The 27,968-nt window shown below is 41.0% G+C and overlaps 1 protein-coding gene and 1 long non-coding RNA gene across 4 annotated transcripts in view; both read right to left on the reverse strand.

Annotated features, from left to right (window-relative positions):
• Positions 1 to 1,169: 1,169 nt before the first annotated feature.
• Positions 1,170 to 16,358, reverse strand: LOC121928755. The gene is made up of 3 exons (XR_006103569.1): positions 16,209 to 16,358; positions 2,004 to 2,079; positions 1,170 to 1,760 (listed from the first exon to the last, which is right to left on the reverse strand). It is a non-coding gene; the product is annotated as an uncharacterized LOC121928755 (long non-coding RNA).
• Positions 16,359 to 19,867: 3,509 nt separating this feature from the next.
• Positions 19,868 to 27,968, reverse strand: part of ZNF76 (zinc finger protein 76) — a 33,940-nt gene continuing 25,839 nt past the window's right edge. For 2 of the 3 annotated variants that reach the window (XM_042463786.1, XM_042463787.1), the window contains exons 10-11: positions 24,977 to 25,165; positions 19,868 to 22,345 (exon numbers count right to left, since the gene is read on the reverse strand). In XM_042463786.1, coding sequence (XP_042319720.1) covers positions 22,178 to 22,345; positions 24,977 to 25,165 — 357 coding nt within the window. In that variant the 3' untranslated portion in view covers positions 19,868 to 22,177. The remainder of the gene's footprint in view (positions 22,346 to 24,976; positions 25,166 to 27,968) is intronic. The other variant, XM_042463788.1, reaches the window with a different exon arrangement.

Consider the following 27,968-nt stretch of genomic DNA (forward strand, 5'->3'; position numbering starts at 1 on the left):
CAGGTGTGCCTCAGGTCTGACTGGTTAAGATGTTACATCTCTGTTTTCTTAGATTATGACATCCATGCCTGTTTGTTTTCTTGATCTAGGCTCTAGGGCATCTGCTATAAACTCCTTGTGTGTTCTTGGGCAACTCATTCTCTCTCAGTTCCCCATCTGCAAAATGGAGACAACAGTAACTGGAGTCACAGCTTTCTTGTGAAACTAAAGAGAGAAAACTGTGGGATGAATTTATGTTCTTGCATAGATAGAATAGTAACACTGAACCCACATGGCAATGAACCTCTTGAAGGAAAGACTAGCTGCACATTAGTTTTGTATTCAGGGTGTTGTAATTTTTCTGAGAAAGCCCAAATAATTATGGGATGTAGATAAATGGGAGAACACATTCTTTACATGCAGAAGATCCCAGGTTGAATTCCTGGCATCTCCAATTAAAAAGAGAAGATAGCAGATGCAATAAAAGAATTATCTCACAAACCATCAAGAAATGCTTGCCATTCAAAACAGGCAATACTGGGCTAGATGGATAAATATTCTGACTTGATGTAATTCTGACCTAGTTTCCTAATCAGCTGGGTCTTAAATGAAACTACAGCAGAAAGAGAGGGAGATTGGAAAAGTTCCTTTTTTGTACTACAACTCACAGAATTCCCCTGTCACCAAGCTCACAGTAGAAATCTGGAAGCTGTGGTCCCCTCCCCCCCAAAAAATTGAAAAAGAGGCACAATAGCAACACACCACCAAGTGCAATAATATAGCACACTGTTCCCTGCAGGAAATCCATAGCACAAAATCCCTGTTCAGCATGGCAAACAGGCAGTTACTGGAAGAATGTTATCCTGTACCACTTCAGTCTTTCTTTTCTCCAATGTAACATACCCATGTCCTTCAAATATTTTGCACAAGTATGTTTTCCAACACAGCCATTTTCTTCATTGCTCTCCTTTGAATCTATTTTACATTAACTATACACTTCTAAAAATACTGCAATACAGTATTGTATTTTCTAATGAGCCATTCCTTCGCATGATGTGACCAAAATATGACAGCCTCAGTTTGATCATCCTGGCTTTCAGGGAGATTTTAGGCTTGATCTGTTCAAGGACACATTTGTTTGTCTTTTACACTGTCCACAGTTTTCTCAGCACTACATCTCAAATGAACTGATTTTCTTTTTATTCATTTTCTTCACTGTGCAGCCCTCACATCCATACATGGCGATGGGGAATACAATGGATTGGATGATTCTAACTTGAATGCTCTGTTGTATAACTTTATTATTTGGAATCTTGTCTAGTTCTTTCATTGCTGTCCTTCCCATTCCTAGTCTTCTTTTTCTTTCTTGACTGCATTCTCCTTTCTGATCAAATGTTTGATCCAAGGTACGGGGAATCTTTAACTACTTCTGTTTCCTCATTGTTTAGGTTGAATGTGTGCAGATCCTCCATGGTCATTATTTTTGTTTTCTTTATGTTCAACAACAAGCCTGCCTTTTCATATTTCTTGCCTACTTCCAATCCTAGCAACTAAAGAGTAACCAGTTCCACAAGAGTTACCAACTTCTCTAATATACTTCTTGGAATCGTGCTTCCTGGTAAGACCAAACTATCTGCTGCTGCTTTTTTCATCTGAAGATCAACAAGTTGTCAGGTGGCTCAGGTGACTGAGTCAAATAGCTGAAGTTTGTGGATTCTTCATCTGTCACAGTTCTTCTTGCATTTCCAAGAAATGCAGAAAACAGTTTCTCAATGGCACATCTGTGAAAGAAAATGATATAGAGGTTCTTCCTAAAGGAGAAACCAAACATTACAAACTCCCTAATACACTATCTAGGGCTTACTGAGGGGGGGCAGAAAATAATCCTTCTTCCCCACCATGTCAGACTGGATATGTGTTACAGGACATACATGGACATCATTCTAAGCCATATTTGCAAGATGTGGAAAGATCCCCTTGGCTACCATCTTAGGACAAAATCACCAGGTAGTAAGCTCATTTACCATAGCAGATTTACTTCTGAGCAGATGTGCATAGGACTGCACTCCTTCTCACATTTGCTGGATTCCGGCAATCTGTCTTTTAGGGTGAAAAAAAAATCCCATTTATGATTAAACAATTCTCCTCGCTATATCTAATCACATAATTCTCTTTGTGCTTTGCTAGATCTAGTTCCCATATGTATTTTCAGTTCTCTTTTCACAACTGTTCTCTGGTATCCAGAAAACCTATTTCGATACTCTTTGTGCTTTCGAGGTAATCCAATTCCCTTTCCAGATTCTAACTGTTCTTCTACTTTACCTAAAAAGTGTACTGCTAATGCCCTAGTGGTTGGACATGAGCACCAAACAGCACAGAAATTGCAATCCTTTGGCATTTTCTTCTAGCAGTACAGCCAATCATACATTTATAATCAGAATGTAAATTGAGGGAATTTTTAATCTTCTACAAAATTAATCTATAATCCCCCCCCCCTCAAATGGGCTATTCTCACACTTGCTACTGTGTGCCTTCAAGTCATTTCTGACTTATGGAGACTTTAAGGCCTATTATGGCGATTTCCTGGCATGATTTGTTCAGATGGCAATTTGCCACTTCCTTCCCCTGAGGCTGAGAGAATGTGATTTGCCTAAGGTCATCCATTGGGTTTCATGCCAAGTGGGGAATTGAATCCTTGTCTCCAGAGTAGTAGTCCACTCAAACCACTAAGACACACTGGTCCTCACATGGGTAAAATCAAATCAATTGGAAGCTACAGCTGATAGTGGCCAGAGCCAAAGATAGCCTGGGTTTGCAGGGGTGCTTCACCCGGCTCTCTTCTTCTGTGCCCTGTCACATGAATTAGGCTGAGGCTAGCATAGGTTCTATAGCTGCCAGCTCCCCAATTGGTATAGCCTTTTAAGTACTGCCAAAAAAGAGGAAACACATCATCCTCCAAAAGACCAACAAAAGTAATCTTGCAGACTTGCATGAAGTTTGCATATAAATAAAATTGTAGAAGTGTGTGTGTGTGTGTGTGTGTGTGTGTGTGTGTGTGTGTGTGTTTCAACTTCAAACTCACTGCCCACCAATTTGGGAAAGGTTGTGAATATTGCTCAGTTTCCTTTCTAGATGCCCACTGCTGCTGGGCTACATCAAAGCCCCTGCTCTCCTTTTTTCTATAATTAGACTCTTTGTATCCATTGGGCTTTGGTTCCAGGACTCCTTGTGGACACCAAAATCTGTGGATGCTTAAGTCACATCAAATGACATAAAGAAATGGTATCCCTTATATAACACAGGAAAATCAAGGTTTGCTTATTGGAATTTACATATATTTTAAAAATATTTTCAAGACATGGTTGAACATGTGGATAAAAAGTCCATGGATATGGAGAGTTAACTGTAGTGCCTGACCTTTGAAATAAATTTGAACTAGACTACAAAGTGCAATATATGCGCTACATATGGTCCTCGGGGTCCCTATGTGTGGCACCTGAAGCCCCCCTCCCGAATTTACTTTTTTAGGCTGATCTGAGGGTACTTTCCCCTCCCCAAACCAGCCAAAATCACAGTGGTTTCTAACCCTCCAAAGCCACCCAAGCATCCCAAAACATAGGGGCAAAAGTATGCAAAGGGATATTTTAGAACCTTGGAGAGTAACTGAAAGAAAGAAGCTGACAATATGAGCTTTTGTAGACTTGAGTCCTTAGATGCAGATGCTCTCTTTGAATAAGGAAAAAAGTTATAATTGGCAGAAAATCAGTCACAATGCAAGCTGGAAGTGACAGTGCATCACTTTAGATGGACTGAAATGCACCGGTATGGCCTGCCAAGTGGGTACAGAGAGGAAAAATTCCTACTCACTCCTCAACTAGACAGTCCTTCAAACAAAGGGCGTTCCCCTGCAAAGGATACTTTAACTCCATCCAGTGCTATTGATCTGTCTCCTGATCAAGTGACCTTAAATTTGATTTTTTTATCCATTAGAATACTTAAATTCTACTCTATGTCTGAAGATCTCAGGATAACATGCAATAAAAACAATCTGAACAACTTAAAATTTAAAGAAGTGAAAATAAATTGCACATTGTGAGATATACAGTACAACAATCTTAGAAAACAGTTAAAACCACGCACATGAGAATTTGGATAAGAGCCATTAGACCCCCAAAAGCTTTGGCAAAAAGCTATTTTTATCTTGCTAGCCGGTAAACATTAGCACCAATTGGGCCACTAAGAGGAGGGCATTCTACCTGTTATGCGCACAACAGAGTATGCAGTTTCCCATATCCTCACATGGTGCACTGCTCCCACTGGTGGGACACAACCTGCCAGGCCAGTGCCTGGGACAGAGCACATCAGCAGCACACATCCACTCCTTATTTTTTAGCAAAAATTCAGAAAAAAAGATTCAAGGAGGAGGTCTTCTGCACTGAGTTTTGTATTATGCAGAAGATCCTCTTCTCAAGCTCAGCATTGTTGCGAGAACTATCCCAGTCTTTTCTCCCAATTGAGAGATCATCTTTAAGAATATCTGGAGAGGCCCTTTTCTTTGTCCCATCACCTTCTCAGGTTCATTTGGTGGGAACAATGGAGAGATCCTTTTCAGTGGATGCTCCCACTCCTTTGAACTCCCTCCTTAGGGAAGCAAGACTGGGTTCCTCCTTGCTCTCCTTCCATCAGAAACTGGGGGGAAAAGTGCCACCAGGCTTTTAGAATGGGATGGAGTTTTAATGCTATGCAGTGTAGTTTTAAAATAATAAATAATAATAATAAAACTTTATTTCTATACCGCTTTTCCATCTGATCAAAGCGGTTTATATAGTGATCATAAATAAGCATACAATTCAATAAAAATTTAAAATCTACATACAACAAGATAAAATCATCAATCTCAGAATCTATCAGTCAAATCCTAAAGTGAACTTCCATCGGGGAGTAACATTCTACAAAGAGTCAGGCGGGTATGCCAACCGAAATAAATGAGCCTTCAAGGCCTTCTTAAAGGCATCCAAGGTGGAACAGACCCGAATTTCATCTGGAAGTTTATTCCAGAGGGTTGGAGCTGTCGACGTAAATGTCCTTTGGTGAATAGATGTCAATCTCACCCTAGGGCACTCTAGCAAATATTTCCCTGTTGTTCCGAGAGTGCGGGGCGGATTGTGTGGGAAGAGGCGCTCCCTCAAGTAACTCAGGCCCAAGCCATGTAGGGCTTTATAGGTAACAACCAACACTTTGTATTGAGCCCGGAAGCTAATAGGCAGCCAATGAAGAGATCTTAATACCAGTGTTATATGGTCTGACCTGGAAGTTCCAGCGACCAATCTGGCTGCAGCATTTTGTACTAGCTGAAGCTTCCGAACCTGGTACAAAGGTAGCCCTATGTAGAGCGCATTACAGAAATCTAAGTGAGAGGTTACCAGTGCGTATATTACTGTTTCAAGGTCCTTTCAGTCCAGACAGGGACGCAGTTGGCGTATCAGTCGAAGCTGGTACCAAGCACTCCTGGCCATCGCATCCACCTGTGATGACAACTGTAGAGATGAATCCAAGAGTACTCCCAAACTGTGAACTTTGTCCTTTAGGGGAAGTGTGACCCCGTCCAGGACTGGATGGCAAATTTCCCTGCCTGGACTTGGGGCACCTATCACGAGTACCTCTGTTCTCTCTGGATTCAGCTTGAGTTTGTTTTCCCTCATCCAGCCCATTACTGACTCCAGACAGGCATCCAGAGGAGAGGTGCCTTCTTTGGTCACTGTATCGGTCGGAGACATGGAGAGATAGATCTGGGTGTCATCAGCGTACTGATAACACCATGCTCCATGTTTTCAGATGATCTGTCCTAGCGGCTTCATGTAAATGTTAAATAGCATGGGGGACAGAATGGCGCCCTGAGGGATGCCAGATGTCAGCTCTCTTTTACGAGAGCAACAGTCCCTCAGCCTCATCATCTGGAACCTTCCCGAGAGATAGGACTGGAACCACTGGAGTGCAGTGCCCCTGATACCCAAGTCCCTCAGGCGTTCCAGAAGGATACCATGGTTGATAGTATCGAAGGCCACTGAGATGTCCAAGAGCACCAACATGGTCATACTTCCCTCGTCGATGCTCAGACATAGATCATCGACTAAGGCGACCATAGCAGTCTCAACTCCGTAACCCGCCCGAAAGCCAGTTTGGAGTATAGTGGAGTCTCCTTCCTTGGAGGTCTTTAAGCAGAGGCTAGATTGCCATCTGCTGGGGATGCTTTGATTTGGATTTCCTGCATGGCAGGGGGTTGGACTGGATGGCCCGTGCGGTCTCTTCCAACTCTATGATTCCATGATTCAGATAATCGGTTTCCTCCAAGACAGCTTGGAGTTGGAATTTTTTATAGGAATTTTAATGTTTTTAATTTTAATTATTTAACTGTACAAATTGTTTGTTTTTAAAATCTTATATTTATATTTTTATGAATGCTTTTGTATCATTTGTAATTTGCATTGTTTTAAATATATGGGTAGCCCCACTGAGTCCCACCATCAGGAAAAAGGCGGGATAAAAATGAATAAAATAATAATAAATTAGAATGAAGGTGAGGATGGGTGGAGTGATTCTCCTTGTACACAAAAATTTGGGGTGGTGTTTAAGCCAGCACAATTCGCAAGCTTCCTCTGTCACCTAACCTCTCAGACATGCAGTGAGGAGGAAGCCACGGAAAGCATAAGCAACAGTAGACTACTGAAGAAAGCCAAAAAAAATATTGTGGCCCTTCTTCAATTTAAGAACATTACTAAAACAATTCTCCACGAACTAAGAAGTAGGCTCCATCCAAAACAATGCTACTTCTATCTCCTTACTCCTGTCTCTACTTTGAAATTAGTATTTGCATCCTAAAAAAAAGGGGGGGGAGGTGAAGGAAAGAAAGCACAACAGCTTTTGATTTTATAGTAAATGGGAGCATGGCCTGAGGTTAAAGAATCTAACTCGACAAAGTTAGGCAAAGCAGCTTCCTTTCTTCCACCATCAAGTCTGCAGCTTTGAGCAGGTCATGTGATAATTGCCTCTGCTCAGAAGCCACAAAGCAAGTTTAGAAAGTGGTTTAATTACAGTACTTGGGTGAAATTCATAATCAGCCTGGACTACTACTATTTGATATAAGAAGATGCAATAGACACACTTTCTCACAACATTAGGTAGCAAAAACCCAGCATGTCCTACCACTTTATGGCAGCAACCAGAGAAAAACTAGTTTGGTCCTTTCCTCACTAGACATTTATAGAAATACAGTGGGCCTTTGGTATCCACTGGGGTTTGATTTCAGGACCTCCCTCCTTTGGATACAAAAACCCATGGGTGCTCAAGTCCCATTGTATTCAATGAGGTAGTAAAATGTTGTTATTGTTGTTAACTACTCTTGAGTCAGCCCCAACTCATGATGACCCTGCAGACAAGACAACTCAAAAACCTCTTGTTTTCCACTACTCTGCTTAGGTCCAGTAAATCCAGGTCCATGACTTCTCCCAATGAGTCTGCTCATTTGACATATGGTCTTCCTCTCTTTCTGTTGCCTTCTGCCTTCCCTAGCATTATTGTCTTTTCTAGTGAGTAATGCCTTCTCACGATCTGGCCAAAGTATGACAGCCTCAGGTGTCCCTTAAATTAACATTTCTTTTCAGATTTTTAAAAATATATTTTCAAGGGGTGGATGAGTTAATCCATAAATGCAGAATCCATGGATATTGAGAGCCAACTGTATCATCCCACTACCATGCCTTCATCCTATGGAATCCTGGGTTTTGTAATTTGCAATTGGAGCAATCTGACTAAGAATATTAAATATTGTACCCTCATGAACTACATATTCCAGAATTCACTAGGATGAAATCATAGCAGTTAAAGTGAAATCACAGCATAATAATTGTATGAAAGAGCCCATTTCCTGTAGACACAGCACCAATACTCTATTCTACTACACACTGCCAATTTTTGAGAAGATGGATGGTCTGAAGCCCTAATTATGTCTTTTATTATTTTATGATACTTAACTGTCTTTCTTCTCTTCAAGTAAAGGATTAGATTGGAGAATAGGGTAATGGTAGCGACCCACTGTTGTGTAGTACAGAAATGTTACTAATACGACGACCACCAATGTCACTACATTCTACACAACAGCTAGTAGGCTTAACCGTTTCTCAGACTGCTTGCTGCCCAGAATGAGGTTGTCATAAGGAAAGACTGCAGAGTTGGACCAAGACATTTTGCTCCCTTGGGTGAAGAACAAAATGGCTCCTCACCTACCTTCCATTCCACATTCAGAAGCCAACTGGACTAGCAGCTGAGTACTACAACACTGTTGACAGGCACCTGAGGACAGAAAACTAGCTTGGATAGTGTTCAAGGAATGTTGTGTAGGACAGTGCTAGATCAGCAGTAGTGCCAGACAATGAATGCCAGTCCCTGGAGAGTTTCCAGAAGAGAATGAAACAATTGTGTCCAACAGCCACAAATATGGTTTTGGCACAATGGAAAAAAAAGAATTGCCAGTCCCCAACATCAGACAGCTTGAGAAGCACTGGCATAGGTCATAGAAGCCCTATTCTTCGGCAGAGGGGAATGGCTAAGGGTCTCAAGAGAAACAACTGGGAAGGCTCCCATCCCCTACCCTGAATCCACCGACTGAACCTAAGAGTAGAGCTGGCCCCATGAGGTTGTAAGGATGTTTTTATTGTTGCTTTGTACCTTCAAGTCATTTCCAATTTATGGTAATCCTAAAGTCCAATGCTCAAGCTACTACACCATGCTGGCTCTCAGTAGGCACATGCTAGTGTTAACAATAGATCTGCAGAGTTTATCAGACTAGTCATACTGCACAATTTTTTAAATACTACAAGTACTAAAAAGTAGTGACATGCTTTCACTGTTGGATTAGGATTCTGGGAGACATGGATTTGAATCTCTGTTTAGCCATGGAAACCCACTACGTGACCTTGTGCAAGTCACACTGTCTCTGCTTAAGAGGAAGGCAGTGGCAAACCTCCTCTAAATAAATCTGGTAAAAAAAAACTCCTAGGGATAGGGTTACCAAAGACTGGAATGAATCTCAAGACACATAACCATAAACTTATCAAAAGTACAGATGGTAAGCACGTTTTACAAGAGACATTGTGCCACCCATGAGAATGAAAAAATGGGGAATGATACCTAAGATGATGATACCTTAGGCAATCCTGCCTAGAAGTGAAGAAAGCTCTCACCCTCTCCCTTTAAGGACTACTGTGTTCTTCTCATGTACAAATTTACATAACTATAACTACAATTACCATTAGACTGACCAAAAATGTATTTAAATAGGGTGTTGGCAGCACGCTAGTTAATAGTAAAGTAAAGGATGTATAAACTATCCAAGATTAGCTGGAGACCAAAGCCTTTATACATGTTAGGATAGATAAATAGACAGATGGACAGACAGGGATTTTCCACCATAGTTTTGCTACCAAGTAATATGTTTTAATCTGAATAGATGGGTTCAAACAGAAATGTGAAATTCAGAAGTTGAACCCCCTAAAAAAGCACACAGACTTAAAACATGAGAGAAACTAAAAATTACATGACGATTGTCTTGTTGCAACAAGCAAAGAAGAACAAGGAGTAGCAACATGTTCCATGCCTGCAAAAATCCCCTTTGCTAAACAGTACAGGAAGCCACAAATACCATTGTGCCCTCTGCTTTTTACAATAACATCAGTATTTGAATCTAAACGTTGCTTTAAAGGCTTTGAATGTCTTAGTGAACCTGATAGGAAGAGCAAGACTTTAGAGATAAGCAGGCAAAGTGAGGTTTAAGTATGCCATAATTGTTTAACATGAAACAAATTGGAGATGAAGCCCTGCTTTAAAAAAAAACACCCGTTCACACTGGATAATTATGATGCTGAGAATCCACTTTAACTGACATAGTAACATCCTATGGAATCCAGGTGTTTGTACTTTAGTGAAGCACTAGAGTTCCTTGGTTAAAAAATCTCTAAACTGCAAATCCCAGGAGTCCATAGAATGTTGCAGAATTATAGTGCTATAATTTAGTGAAAGAACTGCAGATGTTGAAAAGGACATTCTCCATGTGAACAATTCACGCCACTCTTATTTTTACAACAAAGTTTGCTGATATCTAGCACTGAGAATGGGTTCTCAGCTGACAAGCAATGAAGCAGGAATGATAATGCCCAAGTCAGTTTTATTCAGGTAGGGTCACAGCTCACACTGAAAGGGCATGTGCCCTGCATGCCAAAAACACAGACATCCATCATTGGCATTTCCAGTTAAAAGATACTCTCATAGCAGATGAAAATGTGTTGCCTGATCTTCTGGAGAGTTATTACCAGTTAGAGTAGACAATACTGTATTGGGCAATATGGACAAAGTCTGATCTACTATAAGGCAGAATCATACTTTACATCAAGCAGAGAATGGTAGAGGAAGCCATTATTCCTAATATCTGTTCCTAACATGTCCCGGGGGTGAGAAATGTGCAGCCCTCAATAGCTTTAGCCAGCACAGAAATAGAGGGAAAAATGTGGGAGGGAATCTAGCAATACCTTTAAGACTAACAGATTTATTTTAATGTGAAGTCGAAGGCTTTCATGGTCAGCATCCATAGTTTTTTGTGGGTATTTTGGGCTATGTGGCCATGTTCTAGAACTATAGATTTATTTTAGTTTGAGCTTTTATGGATTTCAGTCCACTTCTTCAGACACACTGATGAAATCAAAGCAAAACAAAGGCATATTAGCAGCTTCATACCGGTACAGATGGAATCAGAGCATAATAGGAGTCTCAAGAAGGGGACTGAAATCCATAAAAGCTCATGCTAAAAGAAATCACGTAAGTCATACAGGTGCTGCGAGATTCCTCCTTTCTCTCTTTTCATCCCTTACATTCCAAAGTCATCAAATCACAAAACATTTTACCTAGAGGCAGTGGCTTCAAAACCATGAGGTTCTGAAGATAGCATAAATTTCTAGAGAAGTGAATAATGTGTACAACTAAACAGGAAGAAAAGTCTTACTGCTGAGACCACTTTCTGCATACCACAGGAAGAATTCGGGTGAAGCAGGCAGCAGTTTTACGACCATACAGTACTAATATATTACAAAGGCCTAACACATCAAATTACTATGTTTTCTTCCCAGAAGGGCTCCTTTGCTTTTAAACAGCTGCATGGCAGGTTGAACAGGTGATGTTCTCTTCAACATTACATCCCGATACTGGTAAAGTAATCACCTAGTAAATTTTTGCGCAGGACAAAGAAAAGATAAAAGAACTGGGGGGAGGCAGAATACTACTTGTGGCAAGAGAAGCAATTTTTTTTCTTACTGACTATAATCAGTTTTCCCCTGCTATTGTTGGAATCATTACTATATAGTTAAAGGAATTAATATAACCAATGGAAAGACCAGTGGGCAGGGATTTCCCCCCCACACACACACACACATGAGCAGGTGAAATGTCTACCATTTATTGTAGACCTATCAACTGACCACTGGTGAGACTTAGCTGGGTGGTTAGACCAAGGGTCATTTCACACTACATAATTATAGCATGAAAATTCTATGTACAACCCTCTAAACTGCAAACCCTAGGATCTCACAGGACGGAATCATGGAAGTTAAACTGGGTGACCTTGGGCAAGTCACATGCTCTCAGCCTCAGGTGAAGAAAGCCATGGCAAAATTCCGCTGAACATATCTTGCCACGAAAACCCCATGCCAGTTTTGCCTTAGGATTACACAACAACAACAGCAACAAGAAGAAAGAATTATAATTATTTGATGTGAAAGGGTTTCAGGACTCTCCTCCCGTTTTGGGATAACACTTTGTGTCTTTGGTTCTATCACAGCAAAACACTTTCCCTTTTTAAAAAAAATAAAGGTTTGGAACCTGCACTTTATGACTTAACTATGTGTGTGTGTATGTGCGCGCACACACACACACACATTTTCTGCTCTTGCTTCCCCTCCACAGATGCCCATAGTTAAATATAGGATACCTTTCTTTTACCAGTGCTTTGGAAACTTGCTTTTTTTAACTACAAGTCCCAGAATCCCACAGTGCTAGTAAGGGGTTCTGGGAATTTTAGTCCAGAAGAACAATTATTCCAAACTTTTAGTTCAGAATAGTTCTTCCAAACACAGTTGCTGTGTGCCAGAACAACAACTTACCTATGTGAGCATGTAGATCAAGTCTACAAAAGCTAATGCTACAATTTCTTTCGCTCACTTTGGGGCTGTGCAGACCACCCCTGAAGGTGTGGCCTGCAGCCGCCTCCATTTTTGCCAGATTGGGACCGCAACAACTGCACCCCATGGATCTGGCCTTTCTGCAGTGGAAAAAGGAGCTCCAAAAAGCAGTTCTATTTTGTGCCCTGGAAAGGGCACCGTAGCCATTGACACCACGGCTTTACAGTGCTCCTCTGGCACCGCATCATCCAGATGCAGCGCCAGAGGAGTGCCATGACGCTGTTCACCATGCGGTGCAGTGCATGACAGCACACCAGCCTAGGGATGGAGTCAGAGTGTGTGTAGTGTAGACGCCATGCTGCGACTCCACCCGGTCTGCACAGCCTCTTTGTATCAAAAATTCTACAAGATCCCTTTGCATACTACTTTTCCAGGCTAACATGCATATTTCTCCAAATTTTAAATATTCCTTATTCCAAACTGTCATTGATAGCACAAAATACATACCACTTATTGTAGCATAACAGCACAAAGAGGCTGTTATTTTGAAAGAAATCTGCTCATAGAACTCTATATCTTTAGCTACTGACAAACTTATGTGGTATAGAGTATGTTTGCGGTATTGATAGATCAGATCAAGTCTCCTTCTAATTCAGCATCCTGTTTCCTTCACAGAGTCTTACACTATGTCTACCAAAAACCCAGAAGCAAGACATGAGGGAAAGAGTGCCATTACTAGGGTTGGTGTCACCCTGTGCAGTGTGTCACCCCACCCCCCATTGACTTCCTCCCTCACCACACCATACACAATCCTTGGTAATGATTTTTGTACTAATCTGAAGTCAAAGGCTTTCATAGCTGGCATCCATAGCTTTTTGTGTGTTTTTCGGGCTATGTGGTCATGTTCTTGCAGAGTTTCTTCCAGATGTTTCGCCAGCATCTGTGGCTGGCATCTTCAGATGCTGGCAAAACATCAGGAAGAAACTCTGCTAGAACATGGCCACATAGCCCGAAAAACACACAAAAAACTTTGTACTAATCTATTCATAAATCGTAATTACCATATGTCACTGAATGTATTATACCTTTAAATTACAATATCATACATACAGAATATATGTGTTTACATTTACATAGTTTCATGTGGTTAAAGTAAAAATTTGGTAAAATGTGATGTTCTTAAAGAATTTTTTTATAAATTAAAAAAATTAAAATTTAAAAGTGTTTTAAAAAAATAAATTTTAATTAAAAACAACAACAACCCTGGAGCCTCTTCTTTCTCCTTCCACTGAGCTTGCCTCCCCCCGCAACCCCCCAGCATCTGAAACGTCTCCCTTGCTTTAATAATATTTGAGTCCAAGAAGTGGAAGTTGCTAACAGAAGCATATAAAGACCTTTGGTCTCTTTGCAGTGAGCAAGATGCCGTGGAGAAACAATGATGTAATGACTGTGATGTCTCAGTGGCTGTTTTGGTCTTTATTTATTCTTCACGCACTGCCCTGTCTCTGCAGGTTTTGCAGTGTTTATACGCACATGTTTTGGCCTCATCAGGACTCCCTTTCCACAATGCCTGTTTAAAACTACTTTTTTCCAAAGCCAAAAGAAGCAAACACTCCCACACCTAAATCAAGTATATTGCCTGGGGCCAGCAAGAAACATATCCAAAAATCCTACTTTTGGACCGGCTCTAGAGTTGGCTCCTTACAAACCTGAGCAATCATCATTCATTTCTGGAGGGAAAAAAATGAAATGACGTTTTCAGAAAGAAGTGCAAATCTATCTCAGCCCTTAATGCATAACAACAACAACAAAAACCCTGAAATTGCAATTGAAGAGTATAGTTACACAAGAAAAATTTGAAATGTGATGTCAATTAAAGAGTATACTTACACGAGAAAAAATGAAAACGTGATAGCAATTAAAGAGTATATTTACACGAGGAAAAGCACACTTGACCCGGCATGTCATTAGGGTGTAAAATCTTTCTTCCAAAAACATCATACAAAAACCAAGAACTATGTCAGTGTGGGAGTTATCCGAAGGAAAGTTGGCCAGGCCAGACAGCTGCCCAGTCTCCGCATTCATATGACTCTGGCACTTCTGCCAACCTTTCATCAGCTGAGCCATTACATTATACAAGAAGGAAGACAGTCCTCGCCTTTATCACTTACATGTATCTGCTTGTGTTGATTTCACAAGGTGTCACCACCATTTACATCAAACATTAACCAGTATTTTCTGTCCTACTTCCCCTGCGTACCTCTACAATCTCCCTGCCTCTCCAACCTCTGCAATGAAACACCACATTCTAATCCAAGCCAGCCCCCCATCACTGCTACTAAAAGTGGGCGCAGGAAAAGTTTCCCCCCCCTCTGTTTCTTTCACTAATGGTCCAAAACTGCCCCGGCTCAGTGCTAGGGAATCCTGGGAATTGTAGTTCATTGTGGCACCAGAGCTCTCTAACAGAGAAGGCCAAATGTCTCACAAAACTACAGTTCCCAGAATTCCCTAGTATTGGCCAGGGCAGTTAAATCGGTCTCAAACTGGATTATTTCTGCAGTGTGCTTCGGACCTAAAGAAAGCTGGTTTTGCTAACAATCTCAAGCAGCTGAGGAAGGGGCTCAAGTCTAGGAAAACTCATGCTACCAGTCTCTTTCTTTCAGCTTGCCTCTGTGCTGCAGAAATACTGTAATCTGGTTTGACACCACTTAAACTGTTATGGCTCAATGCTATGGGATTCTGGGCACTATAGTTTGTTGGGCATTGTAGTTTGTAGGTTTGCCTTGGTGCCCCAACAAACTACAGTGCCCAGAATCCCATAGCAATGAGCCATGGCAGTTCAAGTGGTGTCAATCCGGATTATTTCTGCAGTGCGGCCGCTGATTTAAGTCTCAAAGGTGCTGCAAGATCCCTTTGCACACTGATTTTTCAGACGACTGTGCCTTTGAATTCAACAGTCAAGTTAAAACACCTGATGCTCACCCTAGTAAAGATTTGAAAATATAGCCGTGTTAGTCTGTAGACTCAGTATCTAGAGAGATGTTGCAGCACTAACTGAAAGAAAGAAGTTGGCGGCATGAGCTTCCCTAGACTAAAGTCTTCTTATTTCTTTCAGTTAACAACATCTCTCTACCTAGTAAAAATAACCAAGGAAGAGGAGAGGGAGAAGCTCTTGTGAAGACAACCCACACTTTGCACACAGTTTGCCCTCTTTAAAAACATGTGCCTCAGATCAGTACCAGTGAGTTTGAGCACATCAGTATTTGCACATTAAAATGCTCTTTGGAAAGAGGAGAGAAGCCAATGTCAAGTAATTCCTTCCCTCTCTGTCTTGGGTTTAAATTCTAATGAAGAGAAGGGCGGGGGCAGGGTGGCCAGAGCCACAAAGGAGGACAAGGCGCCCCAAAATGGAGGACATTCAATAACATGTAGGTCATTCCAAATGAACAGTTGCAAACACTCGTATAAATGTGAATTCGGGCTTCTTAGCCATGCTTAAGATGGAAGACATTTGGAAAAGCCTCCTGGACAGATGTTTGAAATGGAGGGCATGTCCTGGAAAAGGAGGACGGCTCAATGAAAGTTCAAAACACTCCTATGAATGTAAACCCATGCTTCGTGCCTATGCTCAGAATGGAGGACATTTTGAAATGCCTCCTAGACTGAAATGTAGGACATGTCTTGGGGAAAGGACCGGGCACCAGAAAATGTAGGACCTTCCAGGAAACATGTAGGACATTCCAAGAGAAAAATTAAAAACAATCCTATAAAAGATGAGTCCTGCTCAAACTAGAGGACCTTTTGGGGAACTCTCTCCTGGGCTGAAGGGGAAGGGAATGGAGGAGGCGTCCGGGAAAAGGAGGACTTCTGGCCCAGGCTGACAGACGTCCACACCACAAAACAGAGGCCCATGCTTCAGAGGACCTTTGGGAGGAATCCCTCCTGGGCAGAAGGGGAGGGGAATGGAGGAGGCGTCCGGGAAAAGGAGGACAGCCTCTCTTGACTTACTTTGAGCTGGGACTTGGAGACCTTGCCACTCTTCTCTGCGTCCAGAGCCGTGAAGGCGTACCAGATGGACTTGAGCAGCTCTGCTCTCAGCTCCATGGCGCCAAAGAGCCCAAGAGCAGCAGCAGCAGCAGCAGCCCCTGCCTGGCTCCCTCTGAGCCTCAGCCCACGAGGCGCCGCCTCCTCCTCCTCCTCCTCCCTCCCCAGCCGCTGCCTTGGTTCCCTCCCAGAGGCGCAGCGCCCCCTCCCGGCCCAGGGCGAAACAGCAGCAGCTGCCCCTTGCCTTTGGCCACTCTGCAGAAGCAGCCTGCTGTGACAGCCCTTGAACTGCTAGGCCTGGGGGCTATGGAGTTCTGGGTGGCACCAGAGCATTCTGACAGAGAAGGGCAAATGCCTCACAAAACCACAGTCCCCAGATTCCCACAACACTGAGCCAGGGCAGTCAAAGAGGTGTCCCACTAGAATTATCTGCAGCCTAGAACTGCTGTCATTTTCAGCTTTAGCATGGCCCCCGAGAGTTGTGGTCCATTTGGTCCTAGCTTTAAGGCTAGGCTGATGCTTAAGGAACTATCCATATAAAAAGGATACGTGTCTCACAAAACTACAGTTCCCAGATTTCCATAGCACCGAACCCGGATTGTTTCTGCAGTGTGGATGCAGCCCTTGAAAACATATCCAGGGTGGCCTTGGTGGCAAAGTGCAGTAACATCCCAAACCCACAAATGTAGCAGACAACAAAATCCACAAAGCACACCAGGTATTTTGTGCATTTTAGTTGGTCCACAACTCCACTGCAAACACACCGCAGAAATAATTCAGTTCAACACCACTTGAATAGCCATGGCTAAAGGCTAGGGAAATTCTGGCCACTGCAGTTGTTTGTGGCCCCAGATGCCCCCTGTAAGACAAAACAGTCTTCAGGTTGTTTCATTTACTTAAACCCATGCTTCTCACAGACATAGTGAGTATGTAGAGAGATCTTGTAGCACCTTTCAGACTAAGGGAAAGAAAGAAGGTGGCATCATGACTATTATTATCATCATTACAGTTTATTTATAGAGCACCGTAAATTTACACAGCGCTGTGCATAATCAGTTAAGTTAAAAATAAAAGACCTGTCTGAGGGTGTACAATCTAAAGTAAACAGTTGTAATGACACAAGTTAAAATACAGCAATAAAATATATTGGAAAACAGGTTAAAATAAAGGTCTATATTTTGTGCATCTGAGGAAGTAGACTTAAGTCTACAAAAGCTCATGCCAACTTTACTTTCTATTAGTCTGAAAGGTGCTACAAGATCTCTCCACATATTGATTCTGCAGACTGACACAGCTGTATCTTTGTATTCTACTACTAGTACAATGCTTAAGAACTATGGGATGAAACAGATGGACAAAATGAAGGGGCTTCCGACAATATCTTTTTATTGTTAGTAAGGTATCTTAAGGCAGAAAAATGAAATGCATAGATATAGGATGGGGGACACTTGCTTAACAAGACTACCTGTGAAAGGGATTTAGGAGTCCTAGTAGGCCACAAGTTGAACATTAGTTAACAGTGTGATGCAGCAGCTAAAAAGGCCAATGTGATTTCTAGGCTGCATCAACAGAAGTATAGTGTCTAGATCAAGGGAAGTAATAATGCCACTGTATTCTGCATTGGTCAGGCCTCACCTGGAATATTGTGTCCATTTCTGGGCACCACAGTTCAAAAAGGATGTTGAGAAACTGGAGTGTGTCCAACTGAGTGAAGGGTGACAAAAATGGTGAAGGGTCTGGAAACCATGCCTTATGAGGAGTTAGGGAGCTTGGGATATTTAGCATGAAGAGAAAGTTAAGAGGTGACATGATAGCCATGTTTAAATATTTGAAGGGATGTCATATTAAGGAGGGAGCAAGCTTGTTTTCTGCTGCTCCAGAAGACAGGACATGGAGCAATGGATGCAAGCTCCAGGAAAAGAGATTCCACCTCAACATTAGGGCTGTTCGACAGTGGAACAAACTCCCTCAGAGTGTGGTGGTCTCCTTCCTTGGAGGTCTTTAAGCAGAGGCTGGATAGCCATCTGTCGAGGATGCTTTGATTGAGAGTTCTTGCATGGCAGGGGGTTGGACTGGATGACCCTTGTCGTCTCTTCCAACTCTATGATTCTATATCCACACACACATACTGCTTTCCACTTCCTCTGTGAATTCCACTTCCTCTAGGAACTACAGATTGACACCGCAACCTTATATATGATTCTGAAATAAGTTCCACAGTGTTCCATGGACTTTACTTTCAAGGAAATGTCCAAAAGGTTGTACTTAATTATTGGGACTAAAACCCATTTAAGTACACTGGGACTTACTTCAAAGTAAATGTGCACAGATCATAAAAACACTGACCTCTTTATGTGCATTTGGGGTTTTAAACAACTGCTATCTTAACATATCTAAACACATAATTTACAACACATGACTGGAATTTTGGAAAACAAAAAGGCAAAGGAAGCCTCACGTTTAATTTTGTATATGATCACCACGGCCAGAATTTTGTATGCCCAATTTTGGAGAAACCCGCAAACCCCAACAGCTGAGGCATGGTTGGTCAAAATCAGGGAGGCTAAAAGTCTAGATATACTTACCGCCAGCCTGAGAAATAAAAATGTTGATATGGTTAAGGAAGAATGGAATTGTCAAAATATATAAGATGGAATGAAAGCAGTGTACAGTAATTAGGGAGTTAGACGAAATATAGCATATATATAATAATATTCAATGAAGAGATTAAAATATAGGATCTTTTTCCTTTTCTCTGGCTTAAACGATTGAATGGATATAACTGAAGGGAAAATATATTTTTATAATTTTATATGAATTTTTCCCTTTACTCTTATTTCCTTTTCCCCATACGGATACTCTAAAGGATATATGTACTAATACAGTTTTTTCTTTTTTCTTGGTAGTATTTGCTATAAACTAAAAAAGAGGGATACCAATTGGCTTCCTGGAAGCAATGGAAGTGTTTAGCTTTAGAGATTTACTGATAATATGTATAATATGTATGCGTGTATGTACGTAATGTCTATTTGTAAAATGCTTGTTAGTTTGTTATTATGTGTCATTATTTGTTATTCGTGTTTTAATTTTAAAAAGTGGGGGGAAATAATTTACGACACATATAATTTACTTTCAATTAGTGATTAAAAGGAAATTCCTCTTAGATTTTAGTCACAATGATTTAAAAACATCAGTGTTCAAGACTCATCAGTATTGTGGATTGTCCTGCATCCACAAATGCTTATATGTAAAACAGAATATCCACTGATTTCAATTGAGTTATATCAGTTTCAGTTGCCATGGGGCTGTTTTTGCTAAAAGGAACAAAGCTACATATTTTTCCTTTCAACATGACTCCTCTACTTTTTAAGTACATAAATGATGTAAAAGAGATTTTAAAGTTTTATTTTCATCAATAGAGTCCTTTTAAGAAACCTCATTTGTTGTTGTTGTTTTACTGTAATGATGTGTGCAAGTTTTATTCTGAATTCACTATTCCATCCCAATCCTATGCATGCTAAGCAGCATGCACCACCAGGTTCAATCACACTTACTTCTAGGATCAAGCAAGGAGTCCCATCCTAGGTATTGTTAAACATAAAACATACTAGGAAAAAAATAAGTGATTTTAACTCTTTATCAGACTTCAGGTTTAGTCAATTATTTACACCAGCAAAAACTTTCTGCCTATAGACAAGTGAATTCAAGAAATAATCACAGAAACATTGTACACTGTAATGTAAAAAAACAAAACAAAAGGTTAAGCCAGTATCCTGGAAACAACTGATATCAAGTTGTGCAGGGACAGAATATGTTGTTGTGTATCACTGATCAAAAGTTGTGGATTCTCTGATGTCCCTTGGATAGTTACCAAAGTTCCAAGAATGTCTTGGAACTAGGAAATTAAGCATAGCTTTAATACATAAATGGGTGTGAAGTTTCACTTTCATTAAATATAAACTCAAAGAGGAGCCAGCTCAGCTATAAACCTGAGGGCTTTCAATAAACCCTTTTTTCTGTAATGATGAGATTAGAGGTTAGATTATTAGAGATTGTCTTCAACCCCATACATTTACTTGTAAGAATGTTCACTGCCTTTGAGTTTTAAATATATCACAAATGTATCCTCCCTTTCCCCCAAAATGCAGGGTTCTCACCTGCAAAATATACTAATGTAGTTTACAGGTTTTGTGGGGTGTTTGAATTTGTCTCCATAACAGTATTTTTCCAGCTCTTTGCTGCTGACCATGAACTGGTGAAACAGTGCTGACAAAACTGTGCCTGTTCATTTTCTGCCTTGCTATCTCCATCACTGGTTAAGGTCACTGGGTTCTGTCCTCCTAGCCTACCACTCTCAGGTTATGACTACTGCTTTCTGTTCCAGAAATTGCCAGCTGCATTGGTGCTTTAAAGGGAAAATGTTTCATGAGAATATTGATCTGACAAACCAACATGTTTTATCTCTTGAAAAGACTCTGGCTCAGGGCCATTTTCCCCCTCCCAAGTCATAGCAATCTATTTTTAAAAAATCTAATTCTAATTTCACAAGGATCTGTCACAAATGACACAATATTTTCTATAAAGCAGAGAGAGAGAGAGAGAGAGAGAGAGTTCAAATGTGTTCAGAAACCTGGGCAACATTACAGGTTACAGAGTAAAAATATAGGGTATAAGACAGTACAATAGCATGAGTTGCACTAGAAACTAATGTGCAAAATAAACAAGGTCATGTTAATTTAAGATTCAATATGCTGCCAATGTTCACCAAGTAGAACACCAAATTTACAGGTTCAGGATGTTCTCCAATGTATCCTGTTCTTCAAATCTAAGTTGCTGCCTCTTGCACCTGGTTCTGCCTAGTGAATCCTGGGGGCTCTTGTTAAAACCAAAGAACAGTCAGGAAACCTGAAGCCTGCCTGTACCTGTTCTGTGTGAACTATAAGCAATCCAAGGCATAAATAATTCTGACAGAAGAAATATTTCATTTGTAATCCATTCTTTGTTGCTGAGAGACCAACAGGACTACACCTACTGATAAAGAGATCAGTATTAGATGCTTAATTGAATTGTGGTTATATAACTACACAGCTTTTGTGGGTACATTCCAGTTCTTTTAACAATGGGTTCAAAGCTGCTGCTGAGAAAATTAAAAAATAACAACATATGTTTCACAGTTTAATTAAACAGACATTGCAAGCTTCCATTAGGTTTTACAGAGAGAGAAAAAGCAACAAATAAAATGTTATAAAAAGCCCTTTGATTTTCTTTCAACTTCTCTACTTAGTGTTGGCTTCAGTTTATTCTACTACAGCTAAAGTGTGGAAGTGATCTCTTTGAGGGAGGAAAATGAATGAAATTATCACTACACAAATATATGTTCTTACCCCGTGCTCTGCATTTTGGAACTGCCAATGGTGAGTCCTGCTTTATGGCTTCTACCCTGACCCTTCTGACTGGGAGAGCAGAAAGCACACAGTCAGCTGTGACCCCTTCCAAGACCATCTACAGCTAGAATATATGTTCAAATGCTAAACACCATGAAGTAATAAAGTAGTTCCACTGTGAAAGTTCTATGCAAGACCATCATTTCTGTAGGCTTTCCCTTTCAAACAGACAGTGACTTTTAGGTGCTCATTCCAGTAACACTAAGCACAAATTAGAAAGGTCCAAAATATTGATGGATTCTCTATCCAAAAGTTAAGGAGTAGTTTTCGTAAAGTGGCCATAAAATATATTGTAGTGCTTGTAGAAAGGATATTTAAAAATTAAGTATCATCGAACAACCCATGTATATGGTCCATCATCTTTGCTAGTCCATTATCTACCCCTTGTGCTAGATAGAGGGCAACAATTACTAAGAATCCTCTTGAGGTCTAGATGGCTATCACACAACACTTGGGTTTTGAAGAGGAAGTTCTGTAGATATGAGTTGTCTATCCAGATGCTGTCGTTCCTTCAGAGCACTCCACTCCCTGATCTTCTGCTGGTGTAAGATGCCCACATCCACTTACTGATGTTGCCGCCTTAACCTTTTCAGGCTCCTGTTGAATAGTTGCAGTTGTTATGCCTATGGTGTCCTCCAGGCTGTGCGGTTTTTTTAGCTGGAAGGAGAAAAAGACAAGAGTTTTTACAAGACAGGTGAAACGTTACTGCTTTGAGACAGATAAATTATCCAAGTAGAAATACCTCAAGAACAGTAATCTCTTTGATCCTGTCCCTTTCAACAGAATAATATTAATTCCCCCCCATAACGTTCATAGAAACTAAAGTGACATTTGTCATCACAGCTCCTTATAATAATCCTAAAAACATCTATTATGGTTATCATGGAGACCTATTTATAAAGCTCTGATGACAATTTGGTGGGGCCCAGTCATCCACTCCAGAGTTGCTACATTAAGAAAAAAACTGCAAAAAAAAAGTTCCCCCAAAGTTAGCAATTGTAGCTTTGTTTGTACAATTATTTTCAACAGACAATGGCTGCTGTCTATGCAAATTTTATATTTGGGAGATGGCTATGATGAAGCAAAAGTGGCTGAAGGAGGAAATGAAGAGATATGTGGGAAATGAAATAACTGCATGAGGCAAAGAGAAGAGTCAATGTAGAAGGGTACACTTAAGGAAAACAAGTTATCTATGGATATATAGCATTCTTAATATTACTACTTTGTATGTACTTTCCAGAAATAGCTACTATCTATTGCCCTGCATAGATAATATTTTTCTTTGAGAAACCCAAATTATCACAGGAAAAAGTATTGTACTTTTTGTGGTCCTTGCAGTTCCCAAATATTCTAAGTAAATATTCACAATAAAACCATTTCTCTGGACCAGCTGTTGGAATGGTACAGTACTCCAGAAATGGTAACCTGTAGCTCTCATCACCTCTAGCCAGCACAGCCCATGACAAGGAATGCTGGGAGATGCAGTTCCACCAGGCACCTGGTTTTTCAGGAATCTGCACAATTCCCATCTCTGCTCTGGACCTAGCTGTTGGTGGTGGCGATGGTGGAAGCATAACACTCTGATATCTCAAAGTAAATTAACTGCACATAAAATGGGGAAAATTAACACCACCGTTGTAAAAAGAAATGGGTGTAGGCTGTTTGGGGTGATGGGCTACCAAGTGGATTTCACTTCCTTTCACTCAGTCTTCAAAGTACAGGCATATCTCAGTTAACAAAACCTCTGACAAAGAAACCTTTTTTGCAATTTTTTTTCACCTCAGCAGCCTCCTCTTTTTTTCTTGTCAAAAGTCTACCTAAAAATTTCTTTGCTAGATGGCAGTTTTGGCATTGGGAGGATGGTGAAAAAGGCCTACAGAAACACATTGTCAGTATGTGGTCTCAACAGCATGTCTGTAGTAAAAAAAAAAAATGCAATAAAACCTGAGCTGGGAAAGAATGGTACTGTATTCTATTAACTAATCCTACTGTAGCTGTGTGTGGTTGCCTAGAAGAGGCAAGGTAATCAACAGGTGTCTCTAGAATTCCTTAATGAACACATATGCACAGCAAAACAGCAAAAAGAGGAAAGCCAGTAAGCTTGCCTTATCTACCCCCAAGGATGATTTTAAAAGAATAGGTATATAAGTTTGGTCACAAAAATAAAAATGATATGAAAAGTGGAAGCTGATGAAAGAAAAATATATTCCTGAATTCATTTTGGAAGAAACTTTGAAATAGTCTCTAGAAGGTTCAACATGTTTCTGTTTACTTATGCAAGGCCTACCTTATCTGGTTGTTTCATTTCACATGGGTAAATTATTAGTTTTAGATAAAAGGTTTGTTAAAACATATTGAACTGCCCTTTTTTGTGGCACTGGAATGCATTCCTATTCGTTCCATGTTATTTCTGTCTTTGTCTTTCAGAAATAATGTGCAGGAAGACATCTACTTTGTTAACTGAGGTATATCTATATTTGGCTCAAAACTGTATTTGGATTACGGCTTCTCCCGCTCCCGCAACAGTATCCCTTTTGTTTGTCTTTCAGGAGTCTGCCAGGATATCTGCTCAAACATTTGTTCAATGCTTTATATTTTTATTTTTAAAAATAATGCTGCGTGTGACTGAAATACAGGCAGGACCCTGGACAAAAACAACTGCAGACCAGTCTCGTTTTTGCCATTTCTAAGCAAGACGATCGAGAGAGCAGTCACCATTCAACTCCAAGCAGTCTTGGAGGAAACTGATTATCTATATCCATTTCAAACCGAATTTAGGAAAGGATACAGAGTTGAGACTGCCATGGTCACCTTAATCTGGGCACTGACAGGGGAAGTGTGAACCTGTTGGTGCTCTTGGACCTCTCAGTGGCCTTCGATACCATCAGCCATGGCATCCTTCTGGAACGCTTGGGAGATCTGGGAATTGGGGGCACTGCATTGCAGTGGTTCCATTCCTATCTCTCAGGCAGGTTCCAAATGGTGATGCTGGGAGAGTTTCTCTTCTGAAAGAGAGTTAAGATCTAGCGTCCCTCAGGGCACCATCCTGTCTCCCATGCTTTTCAACATTTAGATGAAGCTGCTGGGTGAGATCATCCAGAGACATGGGGTGGGGTGTTATCAGTATGCTCATGACACCCAAATATGTTGTCTCGGACTGCTGCAGTGACTAAGGATGGCATCTCTCGTCTGAATGAATGTCTTAATGCAGTAATGAACTGGATGAGGGAAAACAGACTCAAGCTGAATCCAGGTAAGACGGAGGTACTTGTTTTAGGGACCCCTAACCCGGGAATGGAGATATGTCCACCAGTGCTGGATGGGGTCACACTTCCCCTGAAGAACTGTGTTCGCAGCTTGGGGGTGCTTCTGGACTCGTCTCTCCAGTTGACAGTTCAGATTGATGTGAAGGTCAGGAGTGCCTGTTATCAGTTTCGGCTGAGATGCCAGCTGCACCCCTTCCTGGAGCTCGGTGACCTAGAAACAGTAGTACATGCACTGGTAACCTCTCAACTTGACTTCTGCAACACGCTCTACATGGGGCTACCCTTCCACCAAGTTCAGTAACTTGAATTGGTGCAAAATATGGCAGCCAGGTTGGTCGTAGGTACATATAGAACCGACCACATAACACCTGTTCTGAAATCTCTTCACTGGCTGCCAATTAGTTTCCGGGCAAGGTACAAGGTGTTGGTTATAACCTTTAAAGCCCTACATGGCCTGGGTCCAGACTACTTGTGGGAGTGCCTTCCTCCACCTAATCCACCCGCACACTTGGGTCCTTTGAGAAGAATCTGTTGCAACCTAAGAAGACCAGACTGGCTGTAGTGACCCAGAGGATCTTTTCATCTGCCACTCCTAGGAATGACCTGCCAGACGAAAGCTGTCACATCACCACTCTAGAAGCCTTTTAAAAAGGCCATTAAGACGGATCTCTTTCAGCAGGCCTTTCCAGATTAGACCTTCCAGACTGCCTCCCCCTCACTGACATCATTGGCCCCGTTTCCCCCCCCCCCCGAAGAAGATACTCATCTTGCCTCAATTCTATCCGCAATTTTAGCTAATCTGTATTTGATATTTTTAATTTACCTTGTTGTTTAATTTCTATTTTACTGCTTTCCGACTAATGTTTTTATGATTGTGGGGAGGGTTGGGTTATGGGATTTTTTATAATTGTGAATTTTATTTTTATGTATTTTATTGCTATACTTATGTTATAATCCACCTTAATTACTATGGGAAAAGGCAGACTATAAATAATAATAACAACAACAACAACATTATTATTATTATTATTATTATTATTATTATTATTATTATTATTATTCACATAAAGTACCTGAACTGCAATGTGAGTGCTATTAGCCATTGCTGGCACTGCCAGCTGCTGTTCATGGACAGATCTTATAGCAGAAACTTCTGATAGTATTTTTCTAGAAGTGATTATTGCTGTCTAAAATCACTGAGGAGAACAGGACTTGAGGTCCCACAGAATTTGCCATCCACTGCAGAGGGGTACAGAACAAAACCCCCATGGATATGAAGGACCTGCTGCAGCTGTTGAAAGTCTTCTCACCTCAACCATGATGCTTTTTGCAATTGAGCTTTACACTTTCACAGCTGGCAGCCACCTTGTATGTTGATGCATGAACCAAGACCACAGCAAGGGAGACTAAGGGGAATTACACTTAAGAGCCTTCAATGATTCACAAATATGGCAGAAGGACCTTGTGCTTTATGTTCCCCTAAAGAACTGGAATTCTGAGTGATTAAATCAGAGTGCACAAGTGTGAGTCTCCCTCAACAGCCTTTTAAATTTGGTTGGGGGGGCAACCAAATTTGGCTGAAAGAGCTCTCCGCCCACCCCATGTGGCTCCTTCAAACACTATGATTCTATGTCCTCTAGGGGCCATAAGAGCAATTCGCCACATCTGTAGGTACTGAGCTGCTTTAGGCTGTGGTTATTTTTCCTTCCCAAGTGGAAGTGACTTCTGGTCATTTCAAAACTGGGAAGAAGTCCTTGCCTTGAACTAAAAAAGGCTGGAGAGGGTGTTCAAAATGAGACAAAACTGGACCCCATTCCCTTACAGAGCACAAGAAAACTTATCTATTAAAAAAATACAAAAAGATTAGACACAAGGGTGTGGGATGAGCTGTACTGGCCTTCTGGGTCTTTCAAGATTTGTATGCCTCACTAACAGCCATGGTTCAATGCTATGGAGTCCTGGGATTTGTAGTTCATTGTAGCACCTGCGTTCTTTCTAACAGAGAAGGATAAATATCTCACAAAACCATCCATCCCAGAATTTCATAGCATTGAGTTGTGGCAGTTAAAGTGATGTCAAACTGTATTATTCTGCAGGGCAAATGCAGCCTTAGCCATGACAGTGTGACATCGCTTTAACTGCCACAACACAATGCTCTGAAATTCTGGGATGGGAGGTTTTGTGAGATATTTATCCTTCTCTGTTAGAAAGAGCTCAGGTGCTACAATGAACTACAAATCTCAGAACTCCATAGCATTGAACCATGGCAGTTAAAGCAATGACCAGCTGTATTAATTCTGGCTAAGAATTAAGGCTAAGACTTTGTTTCATGGAGAATCCAGCCAAGTGGTATTTCTCAGTTCACTACTAACAAGCCAGTAAAATGTGGGCTAGACAAGGTAACTGTTACATGGATTTGTAATTGATTGACTGGCCAAACCCAAAAGATGCTCAATAATGGCTTCTTTTCATCTTGGAGAGAGGTGACCAGTGGGGACCCATAGGGTTCTGTCCTTGGCCCACTGCTATTCAACATCTTTATCAATGACTTGGATGACAGAATTGGGGGCATACTTATCAAATTTGCAGATGATACCAAATTAGGAGGAATAGTTAACACCCCAGAGGACAGGATCAAAGTTCAAAATGACCTGAATAGACTTGAAAGCTGGGCCAAAACTAACAAAATGAAATTGAACATGGAGAAATGTAAGGTACTGCACCTAGGGCGGAAAAATGAAATGCACCAATATAGGATGGGGGACACCAAGCTGAATGAGGCTACACGTGAAAGGGATCTAGGAGTCCAAATAGACCACAAGTTGAACATGAGTCAACAGTGTGACGCAGCAGCTAAAAAGGCCAATGCGATTTTAGGCTGCATCAATAAAAGTATAATGTCTAGATCAAGGGAAGTAATAGAGCCACTCTATTCTGCTTTGGTCAGACCCCACCTGGAATATTGTGTCCAGTTCTGGGCACCACAATTCAAAAAGGACATTGAGAAACTAGAG

The sequence above is a fragment of the Sceloporus undulatus genome, chromosome 4 (assembly GCF_019175285.1).
Source record: "Sceloporus undulatus isolate JIND9_A2432 ecotype Alabama chromosome 4, SceUnd_v1.1, whole genome shotgun sequence".
Lineage (NCBI taxonomy): Eukaryota > Metazoa > Chordata > Lepidosauria > Squamata > Phrynosomatidae > Sceloporus > Sceloporus undulatus.